Genomic DNA, 27981 nt, shown 5'->3' with positions numbered 1-27981 from the left:
TGTGACGGGGCGCTCTCACATATCGGCCAACAGAGGAGGGTGGAACGCACGGTCTATCACGATACGACATATCTTAGTCTAAAATTGGGGCTGTGTTGTGTAAGAATGGCGACCACGGTGGAAACGGTCAGCAAACAGTCCACATTGGATGATTGTAACGACGATTTTCGAATAACCACAGTAGAGATGCATACTGGGAGTGATCCCCTGCGTATAATCACGTCAGGGTATCCCAAAATCGAAGGTGAAACGATCCTTCAGAAGCGAAGATATGTCAAAGAGAAGTTGGATCACTTGCGGAAGGCTGTTATTTTCGAACCGCGAGGGCACTATGATATGTACGGAACTGTTCTAGTCGAACCTGATCTACCAGAAGCAGATATAGCCGTATTGTTCATGCACAACGAAGGCTATAGCACCATGTGTGGACATGCAGTGATAGCTCTGGGGAGATTTGCCATCGATAACGGTTTCGTCAAGGCCAATGAACCTGAAACAACAGTGAACATTCAATGTCCATGTGGACTCGTGAGGGCGCACGTCGCATGCCAAAATGGTAAAAGTGGGTCCGTTAGATTTCATAGTGTGCCAGCCTTTGCATTTGCCACGGGTAAGTAGAAACTCACGTCACCGTAGAATATATTGTCAAGTAGAATATGCTCTGATGCAATGCTTTTTATAAAATGCTTTCTATGTCCAACATTTAGAACATAGCTCACTCATTCTCAGTTAACATGTACAAATAGAGGTGCTAATTTGGACCAGTCGGTGATGTCGGCAAACCAGTATTCTGTTATAAGTAGATTATAGGGGAGATGGGACTGATTTATGGTGACAAATTTCAGCACATGAATGGAACCCGTTCGTATGATTTTTATAGTTTAAGTTTTAGTATGCAATTTAGCCATGAAAATTACGTTACCATGGTTATATTTCAGAACAGTTTTACCAATGAAATATATATCAATTGGTTCTCAACGCAATAAATTATTGTTTTATTTTGAACTTACAAACTCATTCACACATTCAAACAAGAAACCGATACGTATTATTCAGTCATTGCAGAAAAAATGGGGAAGTTTACCAATGCTCAATCCTTTCAAATAAAAAGTTCTCAAACACCATACTTGCAACTGATGTCTACGGTGGACGAGGGGGACATTTCCGCGCTCTCAATGACTGGGCGTTCAAAGCAATTTCCGCGCTCTCAGTGACAGAGTTCAAAGCAATTCAGCGCGGAAATGTACCCCTCGTCTACCGTAGATATCCTATGATATGAAATATACATCTAAATTTACTTTATATATTGTAAGCGTTTATGAAGGAGATTTTGACATAATAATAGGTATTTGTAGTAATTTGATATGGAATGAAATATTTGACCATCTCAGTTTGTAATGTAGATTATGTTTCTTTTCCATCGCTTTTCTTTTAGTTTACAGTTTGTGTAAAAAAATATCAACAGCATCCTTCTAAATACGAAGGAAACAAAATAAACAAATCTGTAGATACTCTGGTAATTTACATTTATCACAAAATAAGTGGTGACATGACGTAATCGCTGTGCTGTAGGTTACATATATTTTCTCTTCCAATGTTATGTACATCGTATGATTTTTTAAACGGTTGATATTTGAAATAATCCCTAGAGGTAAGTTTCCACGATGCACTTCACTGGAACATGCTTGACAAATATCGATGATAATTTTGAAGTAGACTTTCTGTGAAAATGTCATCACCTTCGCTGATTGCAATGACTGTATTCCGAAGTTTTCTGCTATTATGCTCGTTAGCTGACGAAATAACTGCCTCGGTGTGATAACGCCAGGTCACCTATATGTCAGTGTGTGATGTTGCCATTTATGACTGATCACTTATAACGTAATTTACCCATAACGTAATTTACCCATAACGTAATTTACCCATAACGTAATTTACCCATAACGTAATTTTCAGTAACGTGTATCACATTCCTAAAATTAAATCATGACGTAAGCAAAACGATATAGAATTTCAAACGCATGGTTGCCTCGCACAATTCTTTTTTGACACCCAACAACATCCATGTGAACTTCGAGAATGTGCCCACTTTAAAAAGAAAGAAAAGTGTGGTAACGTTTATTACATTCTTATCCATACTCTACACAACATTTGCAAGTGAAAAGAAGTAATATCTCTCAACGGATTGTTGGAAAGACTTCACGAAAAGTATTTTTAAATTAATGATAACGTAAATTACAACAAATGAGCGACACTAAATCTTCGTAAATGTACTCCTGACCTAGAGAGTACTTGAGGAATAAGATTTTTTGTTTTAAATACGTATTGAGATACTGCATTCAATCAAAAAACAAATGTGTGAGAACTTCCATCAACTTTCCGGAAAACTAGTCTGCAATAGCTGTGAGTGGCGACACTGGTTTTTTGCATGTTTTTATGGAAGAGATACATATTGAAAGTTTTGTGCCGATGAGTCAGTATTCTGTCTCTCGGTTATTGTGACAGGCGTGCGACATGTGAATATGTCTAATTGCACATGTTAACCGAGAATGGGTGAGCTAAATGAATGATATAAACAAACCTTTGCATGTTAAATGTGAAAAGTCCACAATTTTATCTTGAAGGCTACCATCTATTTACCCAATGTAAAAGTATAGAACACGGTAACACACACACACACACACACACACACACACACACACACACACACACACACAAATATATTATTATAATTAAATAAATAAATATATAATAATAATAATTTTAGTAATAATAAAGTTTATTTGAATATTAACCACCCTACCTGGGATAGTTTTTAATCATCGAAGAGTTCAAAAAAGGGGGTCATTTTACAAACATCCGTTGCCATGGTAACCAAAATCACCATATTATGTCGACCATTTGTCCAAAATTTGACTTAAAACATGAAAAAAAAATAATAAAAAAATTTCCTTGTTTTTGACATGAGATGGGGCTATCTGTTGCAAAACATTGCCTAATATAGGACAGCTGTTACCATGGAAACAGAGTAGACTAAAAAATGTCGTTTTGGTTAAACACCAACATATCTGGAAAATAACATGATAAGTTTAATTATAACATAGTTTATTTGCATATTGACTACCCTATATAGAGTAGTTTGTTATGCTGAGTTCAAAAAATAGTTATCATTTTAGGAACATCTGTTGCCATGGTAATCTAAATCACCATATTATGCAAATATTTTGCAAAATGTATGTAAAATTCGCAGAAATTTTTTTTACAAAAAAATTCCTTACTTTTGGCATGTATGCACTAGTGCTATCCATTGTAAGACAGATTATCTAAAATTGGATAGTGCTAGTGGCTTCCATGGAAACATAAAATACACGTACATATTCCATGTTTTAGTAAAAAATACATCTGACATACACCTACAAACATTTGAGTTTGCTATTAAAATACCAAATATTTTGTTACTCTAAGTCCAAATAAAATATGCAACTAATGACAAACTGCTGAGTGGTCGTAAAAGTATGTCAGAAGATTACAAGGTCTGATTCCGATCCCAAGTATCGAAGGGCCGGGCCCGACTACAATACAAGTCACACGCAAGGAGGATGCTACATGTACATACATGTACATATTGAACAAACCAATGTCCGGGAATGTGAAGAAAATTATTGGCCTTCGTTCATTTTACATGTAAAAGCTGTCACCTGTTAGCAATAATGACAGCATAACACAGAAATAACGATATACTGTGTGAAATTACGATAAAATACGAATTACCATCAGCTTGAAAATACAACCCCCATCTTGTCCTTTTGAGTTGCGCTGACATTTACAAACATGTATGCTAACAAAGTCATCAGCTCTACATACCTTTTGCTATTTGTACAAAGTTCAACTTTCCTTTCTTGGCAGTGTAAATCATATACATATGTGCACACGTAGTACATAAACTTCAGTTGAATATATGACATGATCGTGATGGATAAGTGGTGTAACGTTCGATTATACAGGTCTTTGAGTAATAAGGTCCGGTTTGACACAACATTGACACTCGTGTACCAAAATATCCATCCAAAGTTGCGTTCAAGGAAACCTTTAGTTTCTTGACTTGCTTCATGATTAAACACAATGTCGCTGGATATAGTTGGGGATGAGTAGCCTTCCATACTTTCCATTTTTACGGGAATATTGATAAATTATCCATGATTTCACAGTTTTGTCACCATGAAGGTTGTGACCTTTTTTCTTCCGTAAGGAAGAGATGTATTTAGTTGTTGAAAGGCTGTGTGTCTGTCTGTCTGTCTGTCTGTCTGTCTGTCTGTCTGTCTGTGTCATCGTTTTCTCCAAAACGGCTGGCTCAATTCAAACGAAATTGTGTACACATGTTTCATAGGGTAATGGCAAGAACTGATTAGGTTTTGGTAAACATCCCGTGAATAGTAATGAGCAAATTACATAATTAATGGTTTTCGGTAATTAGGCTATATCTCAAGAATGCACGCTTCAAATTCAATATAATTTGATACATACATTTGCGATACCAAAGCACACTTGTCCTGAAAATATTATTGATGTACCTTTAGTTTTAATAAATTATTGGCCTATTTTTTGTGGGCTCCTAAAAGGAAAAAATGGTTTCTCGTCAGGAAATGTTGTCTAAAGTGGTGCTACGATTCGATTATTTTTTTTACATTCTCAACAAATATTAATCAATCTACTTATCAGTTACTGTTCTTTTTATTTAGTACTTTACAGCAAGTGTGTATGTGGGGCAGATGTCATAGGCTAGTTCATGATTACCTTTGCAGTTGTCTTCACTGATGGCAATTAATGTAGGGAGAGTTACTTTTGTGTTTCCCTTTCGTCTGCAGACTGAATTGGCTGGACAAACATGAAAAAAGTACTTAAGTGATGGGCGCTGACCAGAAACAATTTGTTTTTGCCTTTAAAACTCTTTCTACAGTGAGTGCTATGCTACAACATTCTATAAAGCTAGCTTCACATTACATGTTGTGGTTGGCGAGGAGATCACTAACAGCAATGGGCAAATAACAATCAATGAGAAAAAATAACTTATTGCATATGTTCTGTTGTATTCCAAAAATTGTCTGGAGATTAGTGGGTCGAACCAAATACCTAGGTACAATGTACTTAAATAAATCAACCTGTTCTAAATACACATCATCAATTTTAATATTGAGATTATTTTGGGTATTTTGGACTATCTTGTTTGTGCTAAATGTCATTGTCTTTGTCTTTTTGACATTCAGTGTAAGTTTATTGGCTGTAAGTCAGGTGTGGACTGACCTCAGGTCTCTTTGCAGAGTTTGTTAAACTCCATTGATATCTTTTGAAGCGTAAAAAAGAGCTGTGTCATCTACATAAATTATTACTTTAGATTTTTGTACGTGAAGGTGAAGGTCATTTATGTAAATAATGAATAGAAGGGGCGAGAACAGAGCCTTGTCGAACACCGTATTCAATGTGCTGGAGTTCTGAGGTCACACCATTTATGAATACACATTGGTTTCTGTTAAACAAATATTTTTTGAACCATAGGTGCTCATTCTCTCGTAGTCCAATATTGGAATGCTTGTCTAGGAGAAGATGAGCGTCTATGGTGTCAAAAGCCTTAAAAGGCTGTAAGTTTATCACACGGGTTCATTATGCAAGTCATTAAGCATATCTCCACCCAAACGACGTAATCCTAACGTAATCCTGAATAATTCGGTTTTGAATTGAATTACAGAGAGTAACTGTGCTGTTTACCATACCGGGTTGAAATATACTGTATGAGTTGAATACAGGTTTGTATACGGTGCGTTTATATAATTTATAAAATGTGAATGTAACTTGCATGTCCCGGGACTCGAGTATTCAGACTGCTATGCTGCACTAAACACTAAATGTTTTCCCATATTTGATAAACTACCATTCGAAGTTTAACTGAATATATTCTAAGACATTGTGCCATGTATTTGTCGAAAAAAAACATTACGATCCAATCATATTGTAAACGCAAGCTTCTGTATGGAAGACCTATGAGGACAGCGACCTGCGACTTGCACAACTGCGATCCGCAACTTGCACAACTGCGACCTGCGACTGGCACAACTGCGACTTGCACAACTGCGACCTACGACTTGTAAAAGTGTGACTTATAATTTTTCATAGTTTAATTTAGGATATTTAAGTTAGAAATAACGTAAATAAATTAACTTTGGTCAGATTGGTAATGGAAAGCAAGCGACATCGATAAAGCCTACCTGGAGACTTGATGAACTAACGTTACTACACTATTTTCGCTAACCTAATTGACATTTTGGTGTGTTTCAATTTTCACTCGTCTTCTTGGGGGTGAGGGTGACGAGCAAAAATTTTAAAAAAATCAAAATGTCCGTTGGATAGCGGCCCAGAAATAGTGTAGCAGCGTTATTAGTCGTTCAAGTCTACAGGTAGGTTAGCGGCATTATGAATAGTTCACAACTCCCTTTTTTTTAAGTTCTGCTGTTTAACTTGCTTATTAACCTAGTAGGCCTACATGTGTACCACTTGAATACTGTGAAGAAGAGAAGCACTACTAGGACTCAGATTTGTTATTTTTGAAGCAAAGATTGTTTAAACGTGTAGACAGTAGTGCAATTGAAAAAGAGGGGTATTAGGCGTAAAAAGAATTGTGTGGTTCCGATTACATTCAATTTTAAAATAGGTAGGGTAGGTAGATTTTTTATTTTATTTATTATATTTTTTAGACTAATCTCAATGACGTAAAGCCAAAGGATTGTCGTAACAGTGTGAGAAAGGAAAAAGATTGATAAATAGTACTGTATAACAATGTCTGTATGTATACTTCATGTAACATACAATTATAGTACACAATACAGTGCTAAATCGTAAAAATTGACCAGAAGTACGCGCTGTCGGGTCACAAATAATATACAAAGGGCTTGAGAGTTTAATGCCTTGTGTCATTGTGTGTGTTTTACCATTAACGTCATGTATTAACATCGCCATCGCCATATTTTTTTTTCGACATTTCTCAAGTTCCATGTCAGTAGTTTTTTATCTAAATGTTAATGACAGAAAAATGTGTTTAATAGCGTGAATTTGTGACGGGACAGAAAAAATGACCGCTTTGGGAGTTCATGACCTTATACTTTGTCTATAACCTGACGTACACTACCAATATATATCACTACAATAGTTGTAAGCTTATCTGTAGGATACAATAAAATAAGTTGTCGGAAATAATAATATATCCACAATGCACTGAAGTAGTCAAAATTTGGAGCATTCGGTCAGGTATTACGTTTGTTTGGGCTTTCAATATCACGTAACTTGCTTTGAAAGCCATATCTATGATCAACATGCATTGCTTTTGTAAAAGGTATATTGGGGCATGTTTTGTCAGCACTCGTAACACATATACTTATGAAATCGATCTGGCTGTCATGACAAATGTTGTGGAATTACAAATTCATTTTAGTGAAAGAGTATATTAGGGAGATTTGCTTTCAAAAACGTTTTAGCATAAAGGGTAAATTAGGAATTTTATTTCGCAACGGATTGATTGCCAGACACTTGTGTTACATCATCCGACAGAGTCTGTACTAGAAATAGTTCAAGTGTTGTAGTTGTTTTCGTGATGAAATGATTGCCATAAAGCACATCTCGATGTGTACAGAAATGTCCATTGACTCGTCGTCATGTATTATCAAACTGAATGACTTACAACAACAAAATCATGTCTGGGATTGCAATTGTGTGTCTGTGCTTTTTACTGCGAGGTCTAATATATTGTGACAATAATAAAAACAAAATTACGTGAAATGATGAACATTTTTGGCACTTTTTCTTTTGTCGAAGTCCTACGTACGCGTGTGGATCACATATAAGTGCATAATTGGCGAATCGTACACTACAATAAGTGCCGTTCATACTAGCAAGTTATGTCAAATTCAAGTGTTAGTAACAGAACACAAATCATCTTCCAACCATCATGATAGTTCAGGGTACGTGATCTTTGATGATATCAACTCCTTCTCTTAGCTTACTCGAAGACGGAAATGAGATTATTATGATTTATTTATTTATTTATCAATCTTTCATATACAGACACTATTTCAGTGCATTAGCACTGTTCTCCCAATGGAACCTGTTGCAAGATTACGTACACAGAAAAAAACACACACACACACAAAAAAAGGAACAAACAAGGACAAAAAGTTACAGACGCATAGTGTACTTTAAAAGATATCCACCCACATTACCAGACTACATTCTTAAGATGTCTTTTAAATATCGATGAGTTCGGAGCTGATCTTATGGATAGGGGTAGATTGTTCCATAGAACAGCACCACTATAGTGAAATGCCCGTTTCCCCATATTCAGTTTTGCACTGACATACATGTCAATACCAATGGCTTTATCAATACAGAGTTTCGACAATTGTCTACAAACGTACTCTGTGGTTATAATTTCATATACTAGTATATGGATACTAAAAAAACTAGAAAAGGAGAAGAGTTACAAGAACTTTGCCGAAAATTTACTGTTAATGTAACAAGAATATTGCTTTCAGAGCTCTCAGTGTTATAACCGTATGGGAGACAAGTCTTTTTTCATCGGGGAATTGATTCAGACTAAATGAGTTAGAATCCCGACTCAATAATATGACATCTTGTGTAAATCGATAGGAATGTCTCATGTAAGTATTATGGACTATCATAACCTTATTACCAAGAAATACATACATACTTCGCACATAAAGTTCAGTTTATAATTCTTTTATTTGATATTTATAATATCATTTCAAATAAATAATTGTCTCATCATTTCTCTCCAACTTTTCCCATCCACGTCTCTTCAGGATGCGATGTCCTCTTCGTGTTTGCTGTCTGGCATTTTGCCCTGTTGATCTTGATGTTGCCGACTGATTTCATTGACGTTTTCATTCTGGAGATAAAGTAGGGGGGAAATAAAGTTAACGTGGCTTATAGATTGCATAGAGATTTACACTTATAAAAGGTTAATAAAAAAGAGTTCAATGTTGTGTGTGCATGCTTCCAGAAAATGAAAAAAAATTATCTTGATATCGAAACAAAACAAAAACTAGAGATAAGTTCTCATCCAAGTTCCGCCAAGAGAAAATGACATATCGATCTCAAGAAAACTGTTGACACATTGCAATAAATTAAATCCAATGGTGAAAAAGAAAAAAAAAAAAGTAGAAAACCTAGGTTTGGGGATGCATTGTATTTGTCGGAGCACAACTCTCTTATCGATATGTTGGGAACACATTGCCGTTACTTTTTGTTACTTAATATGTGTTTGTAGTTTATTTTCTGATGCGTTTAGTTGTGTTATTTTTCATTTGAGTTTTGTCAAACGAACAGATTGCCCAGAATGAGATTTTCACGTAAAAATATAACAAAAAGAGTGTATTTTCCCTATTGTTTTCTTGATTGTAAATATACATGTCTATATTTCTATTTTCTTTACAATTCAGGGAATAAAGTATTATTATTATTGGCTAATATTAATCAGGTAAAAGGGTACTCAGTTTAGTAAATTGACCACTTACACTCTTAACATTTTGTAATGTACCAGGTACATTGGCATTGAAACATATTGGGCAAAGTTGTGAAATATATGTGTTGGACTACAATTGATACAACAAAACAGTCTTTGAAGTTAAATATTAGGCTACACATAAAAACCTACCCAATCTAAACAAGCCATCTTACTTCTTACTTTTTACCGATAATCCCGTACGATATTTTCTTGTCCTGGTAGAGAAGGCAGACATTATTGTAGCTCTCCACGTAGTGTGTATCCTTGCATTGTAATATATAACGGTTTTCAGACTTCAAAAGTAGTAGTAGTAGTAGTAGTAGTAGTTGTAGTTGTAGTTGTAGTTGTAGTTGTAGTTGCAGTTGTTGTTGTTGTTGTTGTTGTTGTTGTTGTTGTTGTTGTTGTTGTTGTTGCAGCAGTGGGAGTAGTAGTAGTAGTAGTAGTAGTAGTAGTAGTAGTAGTAGTAGTAGCAGCAGTGGGAGTAGTAGTAGTAGTAGTAGTAGTAGTGGGAGTAGTAGTAGTAGTAGTAGTAGTAGTAGTACTAGTAGTAGTAGTGGTAGTAGTAGTAGTAGTAGTAGTAGTAGTAGTAGTAGTAGTAGTAGTAGTAGTAGTAGTGGGAGTAGTAGTAGTAGTAGTAGTAGTAGTAGTACTAGTAGTAGTAGTGGTAGTAGTAGTAGTAGTAGTAGTAGTAGTAGTAGTAGTAGTAGTAGTAGTAGCAGGAGCAGTAGCAGTAGTAGTAGTAGTAGTAGTAGTAGTAGTTGTTGTTGTTGTTGTTGTTGTTGTTGTTGTTGTTGTTGTTGTTGCAGCAGCAGTAGTTTTAAACAGGAAACTTTAATTCCATTACTGGTAAAGGAGTCACAACGCAAATGTTAAAATAGGATCAAAATTGAGATTAAATTACACAACAAAAAATACATTACAGGTATCCTTTTTGTCCTATCTATACAACATCAATGTAATATACAGCTGACGAAAATTGGTGTAGTAGTAGTAGGAGGAGGAGGAGGGGAGGAGGAGGAGAAGAAGGATTGGTGTTGTATGCAACTGACGTCTATATAATGTTCATGAGATTTATACATTGTTGTTGACCTTATGAATTTTGACAACAGGGTTACTGCCTGTTCATTCCGAATAACTCTAAATGTTGGCCCATAGTCTGGTTCCCATCGACACCGTGACTGCTAATCGCAGTTAGCATGGTTATTCTGGAACACAAATGTAACGGAAAGTTCAGTGTAGAAAAGTGAATCCACGTTCTCAAGATTTGTCATAATTTGATGATGGATAAAATATAACTAACCTGGAAAGGGTTGGTTATGTTGTCCAAGTTCTGTCCAAGAAGTTGACACGCCTACAATCTTGCCTGGGCGTCCCATTCTCTCCCATTAATGAACTGCCAACACTGTTTCATTGGCCAAAAAACAATGGGTTTTTATTGATGCAGCTGAAACAAATGAAAACAAATAAACTCATTGAAAAAGGGCAAACTATAATTATTTACGTTCCGTGAAATCGTTTTCAAAAAGAATAATACTTGCTCTTATTTATCCGAATATGAAAATAGAAGTGTTATGTATTTTACAATTTACCACAGAAATCGTAATGACATGAAAGTGGAGTGAACTTGTCTGCTTGTACACGTCATGCAAGACAACAGGTGTTTGTAACTCAGACGAACCTTTATCAGACAGGTCTGCATGCCAGGTCCTGCCATGATTTCTGCGGCTCCCACTTGTTATTTTTTTGGCCTGCTTTCCAATCTGCTTCGTTACTAAATGATAAAGGGAAAAAAGAGCAGTCATTTCCCATTGTCATCATGGCTCTCAAAGTGCGATGTTACACACAGAGTATAACTGCCAGTATAACGATATACCGTCAATGTAAACGTAAGTTTAATTACTTACCATGCCAAGTGTCATTAGTGAGTTTTCACCTTTAAAAGCACTTATACCGACGGTCAACTACGATCCCCTCGTTAATGAGATATTCATATGCAAATACGGACGTGAACACAACCTAAAAATTCTATATGTAAATCTTTAGATTCCACCAATCAAAAATTGTAGTATTGCTCAGACACTGCAGCAGTAGCTGGCGGTTTTAGAAACAGGTGTTCTCTCAACTTGAGGTCATTGTAGCGTCATTGGCTAACGTTGTAAGACGCTGGCATGCAAATTATAATGAGATGTCCATTGAAATATTGAAGTATCAGGGGTTAAATCATCCTTAACGGAAGACAAACTTTGCACTGTATCTAGGCAAAGAGTAGAAATGTGTTGATGGGAAGGGCGTTTAGAGACTTCTCTCTAAGATCTAATATTTTACTGACCTAATAATTAGAAAGTACGAACCATGAAAAATGAAAGGTCGAAATATTCATGGAAATAAACCGTTAATCCTCATTCGACATGCGTTCGTAGGTTGTCTAGCCTGGTTGCTTTCAAAGTGAAAGTGAAGAACAGTAATGGTGCTACTTATGTTCTGTTTAATTCCGTGGATTTGACAAGACATTTTTGTGGCAATCTTTATTTGTCAGAGGTGAAACTCGAGAATAAAAGTAGTAAAACATAGTTATACAAGTACATTGTACTTGAAATTCAACAAGCTCTGGTGATTCTCTCGTAAGAGCGCATGCTTTGCGATAACATAATTACAAAATGTTTGCCCCAGTCTAAAACACAGGTGAATAAACTTCTACGTCAATATCTACGGTATTATCATAGTTTTAAGAAACTCTCAACCTGATAACATTGTGACATCATTACCTGACGTTGTACAAGTTGGTATGCAAATTAATGTTATGAGATGTCTGTTGAAATATTGAAATGTGTCAATTTCAACCAGTTCAACCTTCTTTAACCAAAAAGAAACTAATAGTATGCAGTGTATCAAAACAAAAGTTGAAATGTTTGGGGTGAAATTTACCAAAAATTATTTCTATTTGGTTTGTATATGACAAGAGCTATATATTGGTAGAACTGCCCAATACACACCGGTGCATTTACAATTATGAAATGGATTTGCATAATGATCTGTGCACCTCGTGAGTACATCGGTCCGTTAATAAACTGAAATTGTGCAGCTATTGGCGAAGAAAACCCGTGAACCTTCTACTATACTTGGTCGTAAACTACTAAGGAGTTTATGTGGTATCAGAAAAGTGAGCTACTAAACCATATGATGGGAAACTCGTCAGAAATAGCGGGTCGGCGACACCAACACACAGTGAGTCAACATGGCCGACAACTACACCTGGTGAAACCGAAAGTTATCCGAGTCAGTTTGTGGGTGAGCATGTTACTGTTGTTATCTGGGATGGGGACATACGGAACTCACTAACCCGGGTCCACCTAAAAAAGCTAAAGATACTATCGGACAATCGAAAATAACAGATGCAATGACTTTACAAAGTGGTTCTCCAGTGGCACAGGCATTCAATAACGAAGACCAAGCTCAACATGGACGAGGCGGCAATTTGGCAACACGCATTACGGTAACAGACGTACAAGATTTAAGCCTGGTGGATGTGATAAATAAAATTCGGGGCCTAAAAGTAGAAATATCATGTCAAATAAAGGGAGTAGACGATAGAATCAAAACGTTATCGTCCGAAGACAAAGATCTTCAAAGGGGAGTGAAAGAAAATCGAGAAAATGCGGCAAAACTGGCTGAAGATAATGAAGAGCTACTTCATAGAACGCAAAAGTTGGAGATGGCACTTGATAAAAGTCAAGCACAGATGAGACGAAATAATCTAATTTTCTACGGAATAGAGCAACAGCTTAAAGAAACCTGGGAAGAAACAGAAGATTTATTAAAGGATTTTATCCACGGTAAATTAGATGTTGAGACCGATGACCTAGAGTTTGAACGTGTACACCGCCTCATGTATGCAAAAAGCCGTCCTCAACCGATAATCGCGAAGTTCTTGCGTTTCAAGCAGAGAGACAAGGTTCTCCATGCCTCGGGCAAGCTAAAAGATGAACCCGGTAAATACTGTGTGAGGGAAGATTTTACAGCTCGTGTTAGAGAAACTCGTCGAAATCTTGGAAAATTTGCAGAAGCAGCGCGAAGAGAAAATAAAACTGTGAAATTTGCGTACGATAAAATCAAGATCAACGGGATGACCTATGTGTATGACAAAGAGACAGACAATATAAGACCATCTGGTATACAAAGTGGTACAACAGGTGTCCAACAATCCGCGAGTGCAAACGCATAGGTTTGTATATGACAAGAGCTATATATTGGTAGAACTGCCCAATACACACCAGTGCATTTACAATTATGAAATAGTCAAACGAAAAACAATAATTAGAATAGAAAGCGTATTGTTAATTGTTCCGAGAATCAATAGGACAGTACAATACAGCTATTTTGAAACGAATCCGATATTTCAATCCATCTTCTGAAAACGAAATCATGGTCCTGGTCAAAACGTCGCATTCGTTTCTAATTTAACTTTCCAAAGTATCTGTATTTTACTATATACCCTGGAGACTTCTCTAACGTCTGTGATTTACTGTTTTAATAATTAGAATGTACTACCCCTCAACTTAAAATGTGGAAATATTTGCTGCAATTAACGATTATTCCTCATTTTGACTTGTATTTATCAGTTATCTACCCTGACTACTTTCAAAGGAAGCCTTTAAAAACTGTTTTAACCGAGAGTGCTACTAGTGTTGATGATTTGTGTTTGTTCAACGGATTGGACAGGGCATTTTTATGATAACCTTTATCTTTTGCCACAGGTGAAACTGGAGAGGATAAGTAGTATAACAAAGTCACTTCGAATTCGACAAGCTTGGAACCCCCCCCCCCCCCCAGTAGGTTGTCGAGCAGCACAGTTATGCAACCTTCCTTTACCGTTATTTATACTTACTCTTTGTCATGATAATTTCCATACGTCCACTTCCGTTGGAGACAAATATGTCAATCGGGTTGTTGTGTTATTGTCGACCAGCACCATTACGAAACCCACTATACATCCTTTATAACTGGCTATCAAGCTATCAATAATCATAAAGTGTTCATGATCACAATATTCCGAGCCCCTGTCATAAATTATGGTCGTTTCCTATTTGTGCAAACAATTACCTGTTCTGATGACGTTGGACGACATCCCTTATTCTACGTCTTACCACAGGGAGCAGCGAGCATGTAACTGATTGATCGATCGATCGATCGGTTGATGTATTGATTGATTGATTTATTATTTGGTTGAATGATTGATTGATCAATTTTTGTGGTGCAGTATAACTTACGTTATGTGTGATATTGATCAATTGACTCATTGAGTTTTAAAACTATTTCTTTTTCTTTCCCTGGTTACTTTGCTCTCAGCTGTTGATCTCAGACCACTAAAAGTCTGAGGCTGTATGTAATTCTCTCCTTGCTTTATTGACTAAATAAAGACGCCTTGTCCATTCTTCTAATCTTATCTTAATTAAAACACCCCTTATCTTAAAACTGGCAGGAGATCACTTACATTAACAGTTTGCTTTATCTCTCATCTGCTGGGAGATTATCACACTGGACAAACACTCGATCATGCATAAACTAGTAAACTTTATTTAGTCAATAAAGCAAGGAGAGAATTACATACAGCCTCAGACTTTTAGTGGTCTGAGATCAACAGCTGAGAGCAAAGTAACCAGGGAAAGAAAAAGAAATAGTTTTAAAACTCAATGAGTCAATTGATCAATATCACACATAACGTAAGTTATACTGCACCACAAAAATTGATCAATCAATCATTCAACCAAATAATAAATCAATCAATCAATACATCAACCGATCGATCGATCGATCAATCAGTTACATGCTCGCTGCTCCCTGTGGTCTTACTACAGTAGCAGAATGAATAATGTAAATGTCTTGCACATCTCGAGAAAGAATGCGTAAATTTGCACGGACATGATCTGCTATCAGTTGATAATTGTTAGCATACTGACCCATAACTTCCAAAATCAACTGACGTTCGGTAGGTGTCACAGGAACCCGGATAACACGTCCGCGCCCGGCCATTTTTTCACGATAATTCCCTGGAGCACGTGTTCGAATTACTCTGATAACTAATTCTAACATATGTTTACATGAATTCTATATTTAAAAAGAATTAGAAGGAAAGTGAACAGATGGTTCAAATCATGAAAAATCAATACGTTCTCGTCTCAATCTTGCAATTCCAAGCCTATCAACCAATCGCCATGTTCTTTTAATTCATTAACACCTGCAAACAGGTGTACAAGAAATGTATTGACAAATCTGTAAGCTTGTGATAATGAAATACAAGTTACTTGACAAAGGGAACATTCTTCTTCGTCCACTCGGGCTGAAGACGTTAAATATTGTCAATAGATTAATGAGGTTTCAGTTGATTTATATGTGGCATCTATTCATGCTGACGTTCGTATTTGCATATCAATAGTTTTTCGTCTGCATATATCGTTCGTCTACTTAGGTGAAAACCCACACTATTGGAACTGACGGTGTCATGTCGTGTCTCTCTCAGAAATTTGTTGACAGGCTAGACGCATTCCTGTCGTGAGCGTGGATCAATATTGGAACGTCTAAAATCCATTCATCAAGAGTTGAAATATTATGAAAACCACACCAAACACTTTGACATCAAACTTTACATATAACAATAAGAACTTACTGAAATATTGTGATACTGAGAATAAATCATGCACAGTGTCTATGCTGACGATAGTATAAGTATACATCATAACATGTACACTATTACATACCCTTACTTCGACAACTATACAATCAAAGGTGCACGTGTTCGCCAAAACTAAATCATCACTTACCTTTGTCATCGACCCTTTGATAAAAACGCCTCACACCCTGCATCTCATGCCGTTGGCTACAAGTATCATCCTGTTTCGTTATGCACTCTGTGTGGATACATTTGTGGGTTCTGTATCATCTTCTTTCGTTATACACTCTTTGTGTATACATTTATTGGTTCTGTGAAAAGGATAGAGATAAAAGTGGTAACTTACTGACAAGATGACAGACATTCTTTCCCAAGACATTACTATACAACTATGTTAGTTTGGAATTCTTTTGGGTTTAGTGATCATGACCGTCCACTTTCTTTGTATTGTTATAGCTCAAATAGAATTGGTTTTGCCGTTACACCAAACTACAATGAAGAACTCCATGTAGTTATTATAACTGTACTTACATACCTCCAAGGAAAACAACATCACTCTGTTTAGCATTTTTCCTGGTGGCATGTCTTGCGTCTATCCCTTCTCTCGCCACACAGTCACCTGAAGCTATTTCCTTTTCAGATTGAAAGAGAAAAAAACGTGTTGCTAATGCACCTTTCTTTTGTCCTGGATTTTATTGAGTATAAAGAATGGACTGTTAGAATCTTACAATTAGAAACTACTGACTGACAAATTAATGATTGTCAATAGAAAACACGGTCCGTAATATGTTTTTCTGCCATTCTCTGCTCTCAGCTAGTTGGCAATCACTGAAGCCTTCGTTTCAAATTCACTCACATTGTTTTCCTTGGAATACAGTTATCTCCCATTTGACAGATACTCTATTTTCATTTTGTTATCATTCCGGATAATGTACAGGGGAATACAGAGCTTAGTGGAACATGGTGGAAAGGGTATCATTGGTTAATTTAAAGCATCTTCCCTGGATTCCGCTGCTAATAGTGTAACGACTGGATCGGCCAATTGAACTGTTACAGATAGGGAAACAACCATTGTTACTCTAAACATCTAATGTATCACAATACAATAAACATACTCCAATTACACACATATACAAGTTATCGGATAGCAGATACTTACGCGTGTTTCTATAGCTTATCTGCATGGAACCCATATATTGCGACAGTCTCACACAGGACATTGTACTGTTCATCTCGTAGACCACTGATTGAAACTGCATGCATCATTCTGTGTAGTGAAAGGGACGTATTGGTTTTATCAATTGGAAAAAATGAATATACGACAAATTTTCAGGGTGTGAAAGTACGACCCTCACGAAGGTCATTGACGTGGTATTTTCTTGTAATGGTAACTATCGAATTCAATTCAAATTTACCCCCGAATCAAACAAAAGTGCTTATCTGTAATTTACCAACAGTCTTCCATTTGGCAAATACGGTGACGAATTCCATGATGAGGAATGGTTTGAATTACAATCGCACTGCAAGTAGACTCTACCAGCGTGTCCAAATGTGTCAGTCTTCTTGCAACGTAGTGCCCCTCTGCATATCCTGCTGTGCTCTTCAACTCGACCCAGAAGATTGTTGAGCGAGCTTACAGTAAGATACATCGTCTCCTCCGTCTTTTCTGCGTCTTCTGCTTGGTAAATTGGGGTAGTTTCACCGGCACTTGTACCTTCTGTTGTACCGTCTGCTTGAACTTCGTTCTTAGTGATGAAGAAATGTACCGTCTCCAACAGGGAGTCGTAGTTCGTGACTCTCCTTGTTGACTTCTGTCCAAGGTGATTTCGCACGAATGCGAGTTTGTTAATCAATTCGATTTTCAACTCATCTGTGGGTGCCGTGAATTCTACATGACCCCTTCTCCCGACGACAGGAACTCGTCTCTCAGCTGGTTTCTATCTCTTATCGCAGCAGGTGTAAGGGACGGGTAAACTGTACGTTCCGTCGTGGCCATTGTTAGTAAATGCTCTCCCAAATCATTATTCACAAAATTAATGTACCGAAGTGAAAAAGAGTAAGAGTACTGAAAAAAAGTTATGTTTTACAAAAGTACGAAAATTTTAAAAACAATAAAAAGGTAAATCTACTTTGAAACTATATATTTTGAAAAAGAAATATCTATACACTAAACTAAAACTAACCGCAAAATCACTTAAAAACGACGAAAATTTAAATGTACTTTGAAAGTCTATCTTTTGAAAATATATATGTTACGATCCAAAATATCGTATTACGGAATTATGGGAATAAATTCTACATTTCGGCATTGTAGGCCATAGGTCAGAAGTAGACTGGCGATTACGAATCTGGGCAAACATGATGTAACTGAAATTCACATGATTGGTTAAAGAAAAGTACATATTATTATTTATGATGGCATGATCTTATGGTGTGATTTTCTATTTTTAGTTGTTGTGTAAATTCCATTGTATTGGAAGTAAAACATCCAGAAGGACTCGGGTAGGTGATTCTGGCAAGCCGAAATCTCTTCTCAGTCGTGACTAATTCCCGACTTGGACCTGAACGATCCCGTACGAGAGTATGAGTGTGTGAGTGCTAGAGTGCAACGTTAGAACTATCCATACTTATACCGTTCAACTCTATGACTCGCAACATATATATATACTACAATTAACTAACTGCAAAAAATACTTTTAAAAATGGATAAAATTTGAACTATACTATGGAAATATATAAAAATACCAACGCAATCAAAAAACATAAACAAAACGTGAGAATTTTTGGGGAAATACTTTTTTTTTTTAAACTTGCAAACCTAAGTACATGTACAATCGTAATGAATATCAGTGACAAGAGCAGAGTAAAACAGTGGTGTACGGAATGAGTTGTCGGCTGAATGAAGGTCTATATCTTTAGTAATTTTTAGTTACATGGCTTGGCTTGGCTTGGCTTAGCTACCGGAAGCGCAACATGTGTTTCCGTGAGCGAAAAGGACAGAGTGCTCCCTACGACTCGCACGAGAACTGAAACACCAGACTTTTATTGGTCTGAGCTGAAACTAGTCATTAGTACCGACATGATAATTCCATAGAACATTTTTACTGTGTTAGTTTCTAGTCATCTGAGTTGTCAAAAGTCCATCGAACAGAAAAAATCTGTCACTTGTAAAGAATTAAATTTTACGTTTTCACTAACGTCAATGGTGTAGTTGTTCGTAAGTATACTTTCACTTTTGACACATTCTCTGTACCAAAACTGGAGAAAGGTCCATCGTGGGGAAGTTTTTGGATATTTCAATACACAGGACATCTACAATATGTGGGGACCTCTTGTTTATCACTTTATTACACTTACAAATAATCGATTAATTATCACCCTATCACCAAATTATCGCGAGATAACTGTACTCGTTCCTGTTCTGAAAGCACAATAATTATATCTAGAAAGACAACACCTGTGTATAGACTCTGGTGGGCGTTGTCTAGCATATAATCTGTGACGTCGGCGAGAGCTGTTACGTATACAGTGGAATGAGATGATCTGAAACCTGATTGGTTGACACTGAGGAGATTATGAACTGTACAACTGTTCATGGATAATTTTTTCGAATGTTTTCAGACAAATTAATAACAGTGATATAGGTCTGTAGTAAGAGGTGTCTAAAGCTGACCCCTCTTTGTAAATAGGACAAACTTTAGCATTTTTCCGCTCGCCTGGTATTTCTAAAGACATGAAGGAATTAGTTAAAGATAGTAGCTCTAGGCCACTAAATCACTGGTGCAGCTTCTTTCAGTAATGTTGGTGACATACCATCAGTGCCATGCGCTGTTTTGATAGATAAGGTTTCGAGCAATTTTTGGACTTGTTCGTGCATTGTTCATCTTTAGGGACCGGTCAGTTTCTTCGGCCTGGGGGGGGGGGGCGGTGGATTGGTAGGGGGGGTCACCCTGTTTTTGAAATTGGCAGTAGGGGGGGTCATGCTGTTTTGAAAATTGTGGATAGGGGGGGTCATTGTGTTTTAGATTGTGATGGAAGAAAAAAATCCTTTCTACAATGGCATATAGCCTTGTCTTATTAGTTCAAACCTAACTATACATATTCATATACATGTACCGGTATTACCTAGCTACCACACTACATGTAGTTACAGAACATGTCATGTAAATGCTTGGCTGCTTCACAATCAATGCTTCGCTTATATTGCAGTTTGGGGCAAAAGTGAACTTGAAGGTTTCGCAATGGTTATTTTCATAGATAGTTTATAAATGAAGTTAATCTAAATTGTTCTACTCGTCATGCTATTGACACTACAAATCACCACATCTCATCAGATTCCAGTTACTATTATACACTAGGTATGACCACCTAAAGTTCTCTAACATACCGGTGACTTTATTATACATGCAATATTAATGCCCCTATATACTAATGTTAGTGACGTGTGATATGAGAAACTCATTTAAAAACGTTTTACGTTAGCTTTTCGAAGCTTGGAAATATTACCTCAAAGGTTATGAATAACCTAAACATTGCCTTAGTATCTCAAGCAAAAAACTCCAGATCTGCCAGGGGGAAAACCCCAAGGACTCCCTCACCCCCAGAGGTCACTCATACATTCAACCAACAATCAGATGCACCAACAACCTTTTTACTGTCATAATGGTATTAAACTTTTCTTAAATATTTTCACCCTATTCTAATTTGATATGATATTGTCTTTTCAAGATCTGAAACGTTTGCCAAGATAGTCTAAAATTGCCTTAAGCTCCAAATCTCCCCTACCAATGATACTACCATTATAGATGTGCTGACCTTTACTACATGTATATAATGATGCCATTTAAACTTTTTAAGAACATATTTCAACCCTTAGTGTAAGTTATAAAGAATAGTTTCTGATACTTGCTGTCTTGTAAAGCATGGATTAAGTTATTGCTTGAAAGGGTCTGAATAGCCTAAATATTGGCTTTAAGAGTAAAAATCCTCCAGGGTTTCTAGAGGGAGACCCCCCTCAGACCCCCCACATGAGGTGGACATATCCCAGTCTCAAGCTCTTCCCCTCTTACTGTCAAGATGCTATCAAAGTATATTTCAAAAGTATTTCAACCCTATTTAACATGTTGGTGTTGTCTTGTAAGGCTTGGAAATTATTGTCTGAAAGGGTCTGAATAGTCTCAAAATTGACTTTTCAGAGTTAAAAACCTCCAGGGTTTCTAGGGGGAGACCCCCTAGGACCCCCCCCCCCCACATGAGGTGTACACATCCTAGTCTCAAGATCTTCCACCTACCTCTTACTGTCAAGATCCTATCAAACTATATTTCAAAAATATTTCAACCTTATGTTGTTGCATTTTACATGTTGGTGCTGTCTTGTAAAGCTTGGAAATTATTTTCTGAAAATGTCTGAATAGACTCAAAATTGACTTTTCAGAGTTAAAAACCTCCTGGGCTTCTAGGGGGGACCCCCTAGGACCCCCATAAGAGATGTACATATTCCCTTCTCAAGCTTTCCTACCTTTCACTGCCAAGATGCTATTAAACTCCTTTTCGAATATATTTACCCTGTGTAGTCAATAATTATAAATATGATAGTGCTAACCCGGGATCTTATAAAGTAGATGCAAGAGTCAATCAGTCACGATAAAAAAATACCTGTCATGCGAATATTATATATGGGGGGGGGGGGGGTCATCATGTTTTAGAATTAAGTGATAGGGGGGGGTCAGCCTGTTTTTAGTTTTACAGATGGGGGGGGGGGGTCAGTGACTTTTTGTCGGCCCGATTTAAGAATCCACCGCCCCCCCCCCCCAGGCTGGAGAAACTGACCGGTCCCTTAGGTGGTCGTGGTAAGCCAAGGGTTGGTGTGTCCTCAGACCCTTGATGTATACCAGGGGGCATGGATGTCACTTATCGAGGTGAAAAAGTGTTTGAAGACGGTCCAAGCGGTGTTGATATTGAGAGCTCCCTCTGACTAGTTTATAACCATGGACATTTTCTAAGGTCATTTCTAAAACATTGAATATCAAAAGATTTGAAGGTCCTGGCTTTGACAATTCTGGCTGCTGGTTTAGGTAACCTTGTCCTGTAGTTGCAATAAATCATTAAGTGGTCAGAGATACTGAGTGAATATACTCCACTTCTTGTGATTAATGTGGTGTTGGAGAATAATAAATCTATGATGGATGATGTGGTTGCTGTCACTCTAGTGGGTTCGTTTATTAGTCATTTTAAACCGTTGTCTTCCATGTTGGAAATTAAGTTGGATGCTGTGATGTTGTGTTGTTAGTGACATCTAAATTGAAGTCACCTAGTAGAAATGTCTCATGTTAACAGTATCTGCCACCTGTTTGTACCAGTTCGGGCTGACTGGGCCTGGCGGGCGATATAAACTTCCTACTATAGAAGGGGTTTCCTCGAGTGTGGTCTTATTTCGGTCCATGTAAGTTCTAGATCTTTGGGTACTTGCTGCGATTCATCTCGTGCTGGCAACAATGACTTGACGTAACATACAGTTATGGTCCTTGCGAGATACGAGGTTATATCCTTGGATACAGATTTCATTGTCCGGTATACTTTCATTAATATTTGTTTCTGAGAGGCACATAATGTCTATTGGAATGTCTATCAGTGCTATTCATAGGTTGTCTAGGTGGCAAAGTAGACTATTATAGGCAGAAATAATAAGGCTAAATTTTGAGAGTTTTGGCAGAGGCTTTATATCATTACTGTTTTGGTTGTCGGCTTCTGCGAAGTTTGGGATTATTTCTTCAAAGTATATAGGAATCTGAAAGATTTGGCAAAGTGCACTTACGGCATATCCAAGCTTCACAGGTGGTTGATATTCTTTGGTATTCTTGAATATTCATTTCCGCACATTTTCTGGGGTCCACATGTCACACATATCACATTGAATTTTGTGTTGTTTTTTTCGAGCTAGTTTTTCACATAAAACGCAAGGGAGTTTGTAATTTGGCCCAGGATTTAATGAGATGTCTCCCGCTAGCAGTAATGTTAATGTTGCAAAGTCTATCTGAGAAGTTTGGTAGCTGCGTTCACTTTTCGGATTCCTTCCAGTGTTGAAGCTGCAAAGTATGATGTCATTCACGGTCATTTTACAGGCAAGGTTGTTGGTAAAACTTGAGACAATTGTTAGAGTTGTAGTACCTCTTGGCAATGATGGTATCATTATTTCATAGTCTTGGGTTGACATCTTTCTTGAGGGTGTTGCAAGTGAGAAGTATATAGTAGTTAGGTACAGTGTGACTACAGCACCACGTAACCCAGGTGTCAAATTGAAGCCCAATTGTGCTGAAGCACGATCCATGGGTGGAAAACTCCAAAATTGGATAAACAAATAAAATGTTTTGTACTAAAGGCTCAGAAGCCACCAACAACAATAAAATATATGGGAAAAAACTTATGTGAACAACAATCATTGATTATACTATTTTACTATGTAGTATTAACTGTCTTTTTTAGTAATTAAACATAATTGTGCTTTCAATGTTCGTTAAAGACACGATATAACAAAGTTAGCTGATAACATTTCATTAATTGTAATTGTAATGGCCATGTTGATTGCCTACTGATAACATTTCATTAATTGTAATGGCCATGTTGATTGCCTGCTGATAACATTTCATTAATTGTAATGGCCATGTTGATTGCCTGCTGATAACATTTCATTAATTGTAATGGTTGATTGCCTGCTGATAACATTTCATTAATTGTAATGGCCATGTTGATTGCCTGCTGATAACATTTCATTAATTGTAATGGCCATGTTGATTGCCTGCTGATAACATTTCATTAATTGTTATGGCCATGTTGATTGCCTACTGATAACATTTCATTAATTGTAATGGCCATGTTGATTGCCTGCTGATAACATTTCATTAATTGTAATGGCCGTGTTGATTGCCTGCTGATAACATTTCATTAATTGTAATGGCCATGTTGATTGCCTGCTGATAACATTTCATTAATTGTAATGGCCATGTTGATTGCCTGCTGATAACATTTCATTAATTGTAATGGCCATGTTGATTGCCTGCTGATAACATTTCATTAATTGTAATGGCCATGTTGATTGCCTGCTGATAACATTTCATTAATTGTAATGGCCATGTTGATTGCCTGCTGATAACATTTCATTAATTGTAATGGCCGTGTTGATTGCCTGCTGATAACATTTCATTAATTGTAATGGCCATGTTGATTGCCTGCTGATAACATTTCATTAATTGTAATGGCCATGTTGATTGCCTGCTGATAACATTTCATTAATTGTAATGGCCATGTTGATTGCCTGCTGATAACATTTCATTAATTGTAATGGTTGATTGCCTGCTGATAACATTTCATTAATTGTAATGGCCATGTTGATTGCCTGCTGATAACATTTCATTAATTGTAATGGCCATGTTGATTGCCTGCTGATAACATTTCATTAATTGTTATGGCCATGTTGATTGCCTACTGATAACATTTCATTAATTGTAATGGCCATGTTGATTGCCTGCTGATAACATTTCATTAATTGTAATGGCCGTGTTGATTGCCTGCTGATAACATTTCATTAATTGTAATGGCCATGTTGATTGCCTGCTGATAACATTTCATTAATTGTAATGGCCATGTTGATTGCCTGCTGATAACATTTCATTAATTGTAATGGCCATGTTGATTGCCTGCTGATAACATTTCATTAATTGTAATGGCCATGTTGATTGCCTGCTGATAACATTTCATTAATTGTAATGGCCATGTTGATTGCCTGCTGATAACATTTCATTAATTGTAATGGCCGTGTTGATTGCCTGCTGATAACATTTCATTAATTGTAATGGCCATGTTGATTGCCTGCTGATAACATTTCATTAATTGTAATGGCCATCTTGATTGCCTGCTGATAACATTTCATTAATTGTAATGGCCATGTTGATTGCCTGCTGATAACATTTCATTAATTGTAATTGTAATGGCCATGTTGATTGCCTGCTGATAACATTTCATTAATTGTAATGGCCATGTTGATTGCCTGCTGATAACATTTCATTAATTGTAATGGCCATGTTGATTGCCTGCTGATAACATTTCATTAATTGCAATGGCCATGTTGATTGCCTACTGATAACATTTCATTAATTGTAATGGCCATCTTGATTGCCTGCTGATAACATTTCATTAATTGTAATGACCATCTTGATTGCCTGCCGATAACATTTAATAATGTTCAGTATCACAGCCCGGCACACTGCCCAAATATGGCATGTGGCACTCTCATCAATATCCGTTCGCTGATTGATTTGGCTCTGTTAATTACTTCACTATTTGACATTTTGTGTGAATAAAATAATATTTCAGTGCCAATATATCTGGTTATGTGATTCAAATGATGTTTCCGTGCCACTACACGGGGTATATGATAAAACCTTTATGGTCTAGATATGGGTTTTGCAGACCTCGGTAGTACTGCTTACCTCCTAAAGTCGAGTCCTTCTGCCGTACAACCTCAGTCCATAAAACCTATATCCAGACCGTAAATATTAATAGGACACTCATTGACTAGATGTGTGATATAATTATATATATGTTATGAATAAATATGATTACAAATATTATATCAGTGATGGATAAGTATAAACAATTGTAATAAGGTGAAGTTCACTTCATATACCACCTTATAATATTTATTGAATTTTTCTATAATTCATTTTGAAATCTATTTTAGATGTTGAAGTCATCGTTCCTGGCCATGGTAAGGTTTTGGTTGATATCAGTTATGGCGGTGCATTCTATGCATTCGTGTCAGCAGACATCTTTGGTTTGGATGTCAGTACATCTAAAGTTGAGGATCTGAAGACAACGGCTACTGCTGTCACAAACGCTGTCAAAGAACAGGTCAAACTGGAACATCCAGACAATGATGATTTGGCATTTCTGTACGGCACCATTTTAACTGATGGTAAGGAAGAATACAGTTCAGAAGCAACAGCCAATGTCTGCGTCTTTGCTGATGCACAGGTATTGTAAATATTATTATTGAAATTCCTGAGGTTGCCATGGTTATTAGTATTTAAAAACCTGACTGTAATCACTACTTTTATGGGTTTTTTTGAAACTTGCAATACTTCTAAATAAAAACTGTAAAACATAATTTGATTTTCTTTGTAACCTGTTTAAAAGTACTATGAATTCAAATATGAATATGAATATGAATATGAATATGAACTACTTTATTGATCCCAAAGGGAAATTGTATAGGTCTGTCATTAAACAATTTTAAAAGTCAGAAAAGTCACATGTAACTTTTAAACCACATTTTTGTTGTAAAGAGGAGTATTGAAAATGACAATTGTAATCAGACTGAAAATGTAGCAATGGCTTCAGCCACTTACATATTGCAGATCAATGCAATGTCATGTGATGAATCGTGATCATGACTGAATCAAGTGGGTCATGTTTCTTATGGCACTTGGCTAACTGACAATGACAAATAGCTCCTCCCTCCTCATTGATTGACATCACATGGGGAGGCTACTAATGTCACCAGACACTGCAGGTAGATCTGATATCCACTAATGATTTGCAGCAACATTCGGTCTGATCCTCCATTAAAGTGAAATATTGAACTCCCATGTGTTGGATGAGACGACACTGTCACGATTATTCAACAACAATAAAGGTTTGTAAGCTAATTGGCTCAGTTTAACATGTCTGATATATGTGTATATGAATGAGCACCCTCTGTTGTCAGCATGCAAAAATGCTTTTGTTTTTATCACTTTCCACAGCTTGCCAGAAGTCCGACAGGTTCAGGGGTCACTGGCAGAATTGCATTGCAACATCATAAAGGTCACATTCAACTAAATCAAAGAAGAGTATTTAAAAGTGGTACAACAGGGTCAATATTCACTGGAAAGGCCGTCAGCAAGATAAAATGTGGAAAGTTTGACGCCGTAGTTGTAGAAGTATCAGGCCATGGATTCTACACTGGCACTGCCACTTTTACTATGGAAAAGGAAGATACATTGAAACATGGATTGCTACTCAAATAAATATTGTTTAAATAAGTGTCTTTCAGGATTCAGTTTGTCTTGTGTCTCTTTGTAGAATGTTTAGGTCCTTTTTTTAGCACAATTGAACTGGTAAGGTTCAGTAGTGCTATATGCATTGCAAAGTGGCTGTCTGTCTGTCTGTCTGTCTGTCTGTCTGTCTGTCTGTCTGTCTGTCTGTCTGTCTGTCTGTCTGTCTGTCTGTGTAAACAGTTTAAAGCCAAAAACCACTGGACCGATTGCCATGATATTTGGTGGGTATATTATCCTGGGTGTCTAGTTGGGAAATTGTTCAAATGAAAGTGATCTTGGTACCGGTGTGTGATTTGGGTAAAAAAATGTGATTTTTGATCAAAAATCTTAAGCTCTGAAACTGTTCAGCAGATCGATCTGATATTTGATTGGAACGTTCTTAGAAGTTTTTAGATTAAGAATTGTTCAGTGATATGCAAATTAGGTATAAAAATGTGTCTTTTTGGTCAAAAATATATAATTCCAAAACTATTGAGCAGATTGGACTGAAATTTAATGGGGATGCATCTGGCGATGTGTAGATGAAGCTGTATTCACAACGTGATGATCCCATCCAGTGATATTCAAAGTAGGTCTAAAATGTCAATTTTGGTCAAAAACTTATATCTTGAAACTGTATGGTGAATGGGTTGAAACTTGGTGGAGATGTTTCT

At 36.7% G+C, this 27981-nt stretch overlaps 1 protein-coding gene across 1 annotated transcript; it reads left to right on the top strand.

Annotated features, from left to right (window-relative positions):
- The first annotated feature begins 106 nt into the window (after window positions 1–106).
- On the top strand, window positions 107–27298 carry LOC144453623 (trans-L-3-hydroxyproline dehydratase-like). Its single transcript, XM_078144944.1, has 3 exons — window positions 107–610; window positions 25972–26264; window positions 27035–27298. Exons 1-3 carry the CDS (start codon window positions 187–189, stop codon window positions 27296–27298), a joined length of 981 nt encoding a protein of 326 aa, XP_078001070.1. The 5' UTR covers window positions 107–186.
- Window positions 27299–27981: the final 683 nt, after the last annotated feature.

Source organism: Glandiceps talaboti, chromosome 2 (genome assembly GCF_964340395.1).
Source record: "Glandiceps talaboti chromosome 2, keGlaTala1.1, whole genome shotgun sequence".
NCBI classification, from domain to species: domain Eukaryota; kingdom Metazoa; phylum Hemichordata; class Enteropneusta; family Spengelidae; genus Glandiceps; species Glandiceps talaboti.
The sequence above is the reverse complement of the archived record's forward strand: the minus strand, read 5'-3'. Positions and strand labels throughout refer to the sequence as shown.

Excerpts from the sequence above, each read along its gene's own strand:
- LOC144453623 (XM_078144944.1), top strand. The coding sequence starts at position 187 with ATGCATACTGGGAGTGATCCCCTGCGTATAATCACGTCAGGGTATCCC. Across the intron at positions 611-25,971 it reads AGCCTTTGCATTTGCCACGG|ATGTTGAAGTCATCGTTCCT; the intron begins GTAAGTAGAAAC and ends AATCTATTTTAG. Across the intron at positions 26,265-27,034 it reads GCGTCTTTGCTGATGCACAG|CTTGCCAGAAGTCCGACAGG; the intron begins GTATTGTAAATA and ends CACTTTCCACAG.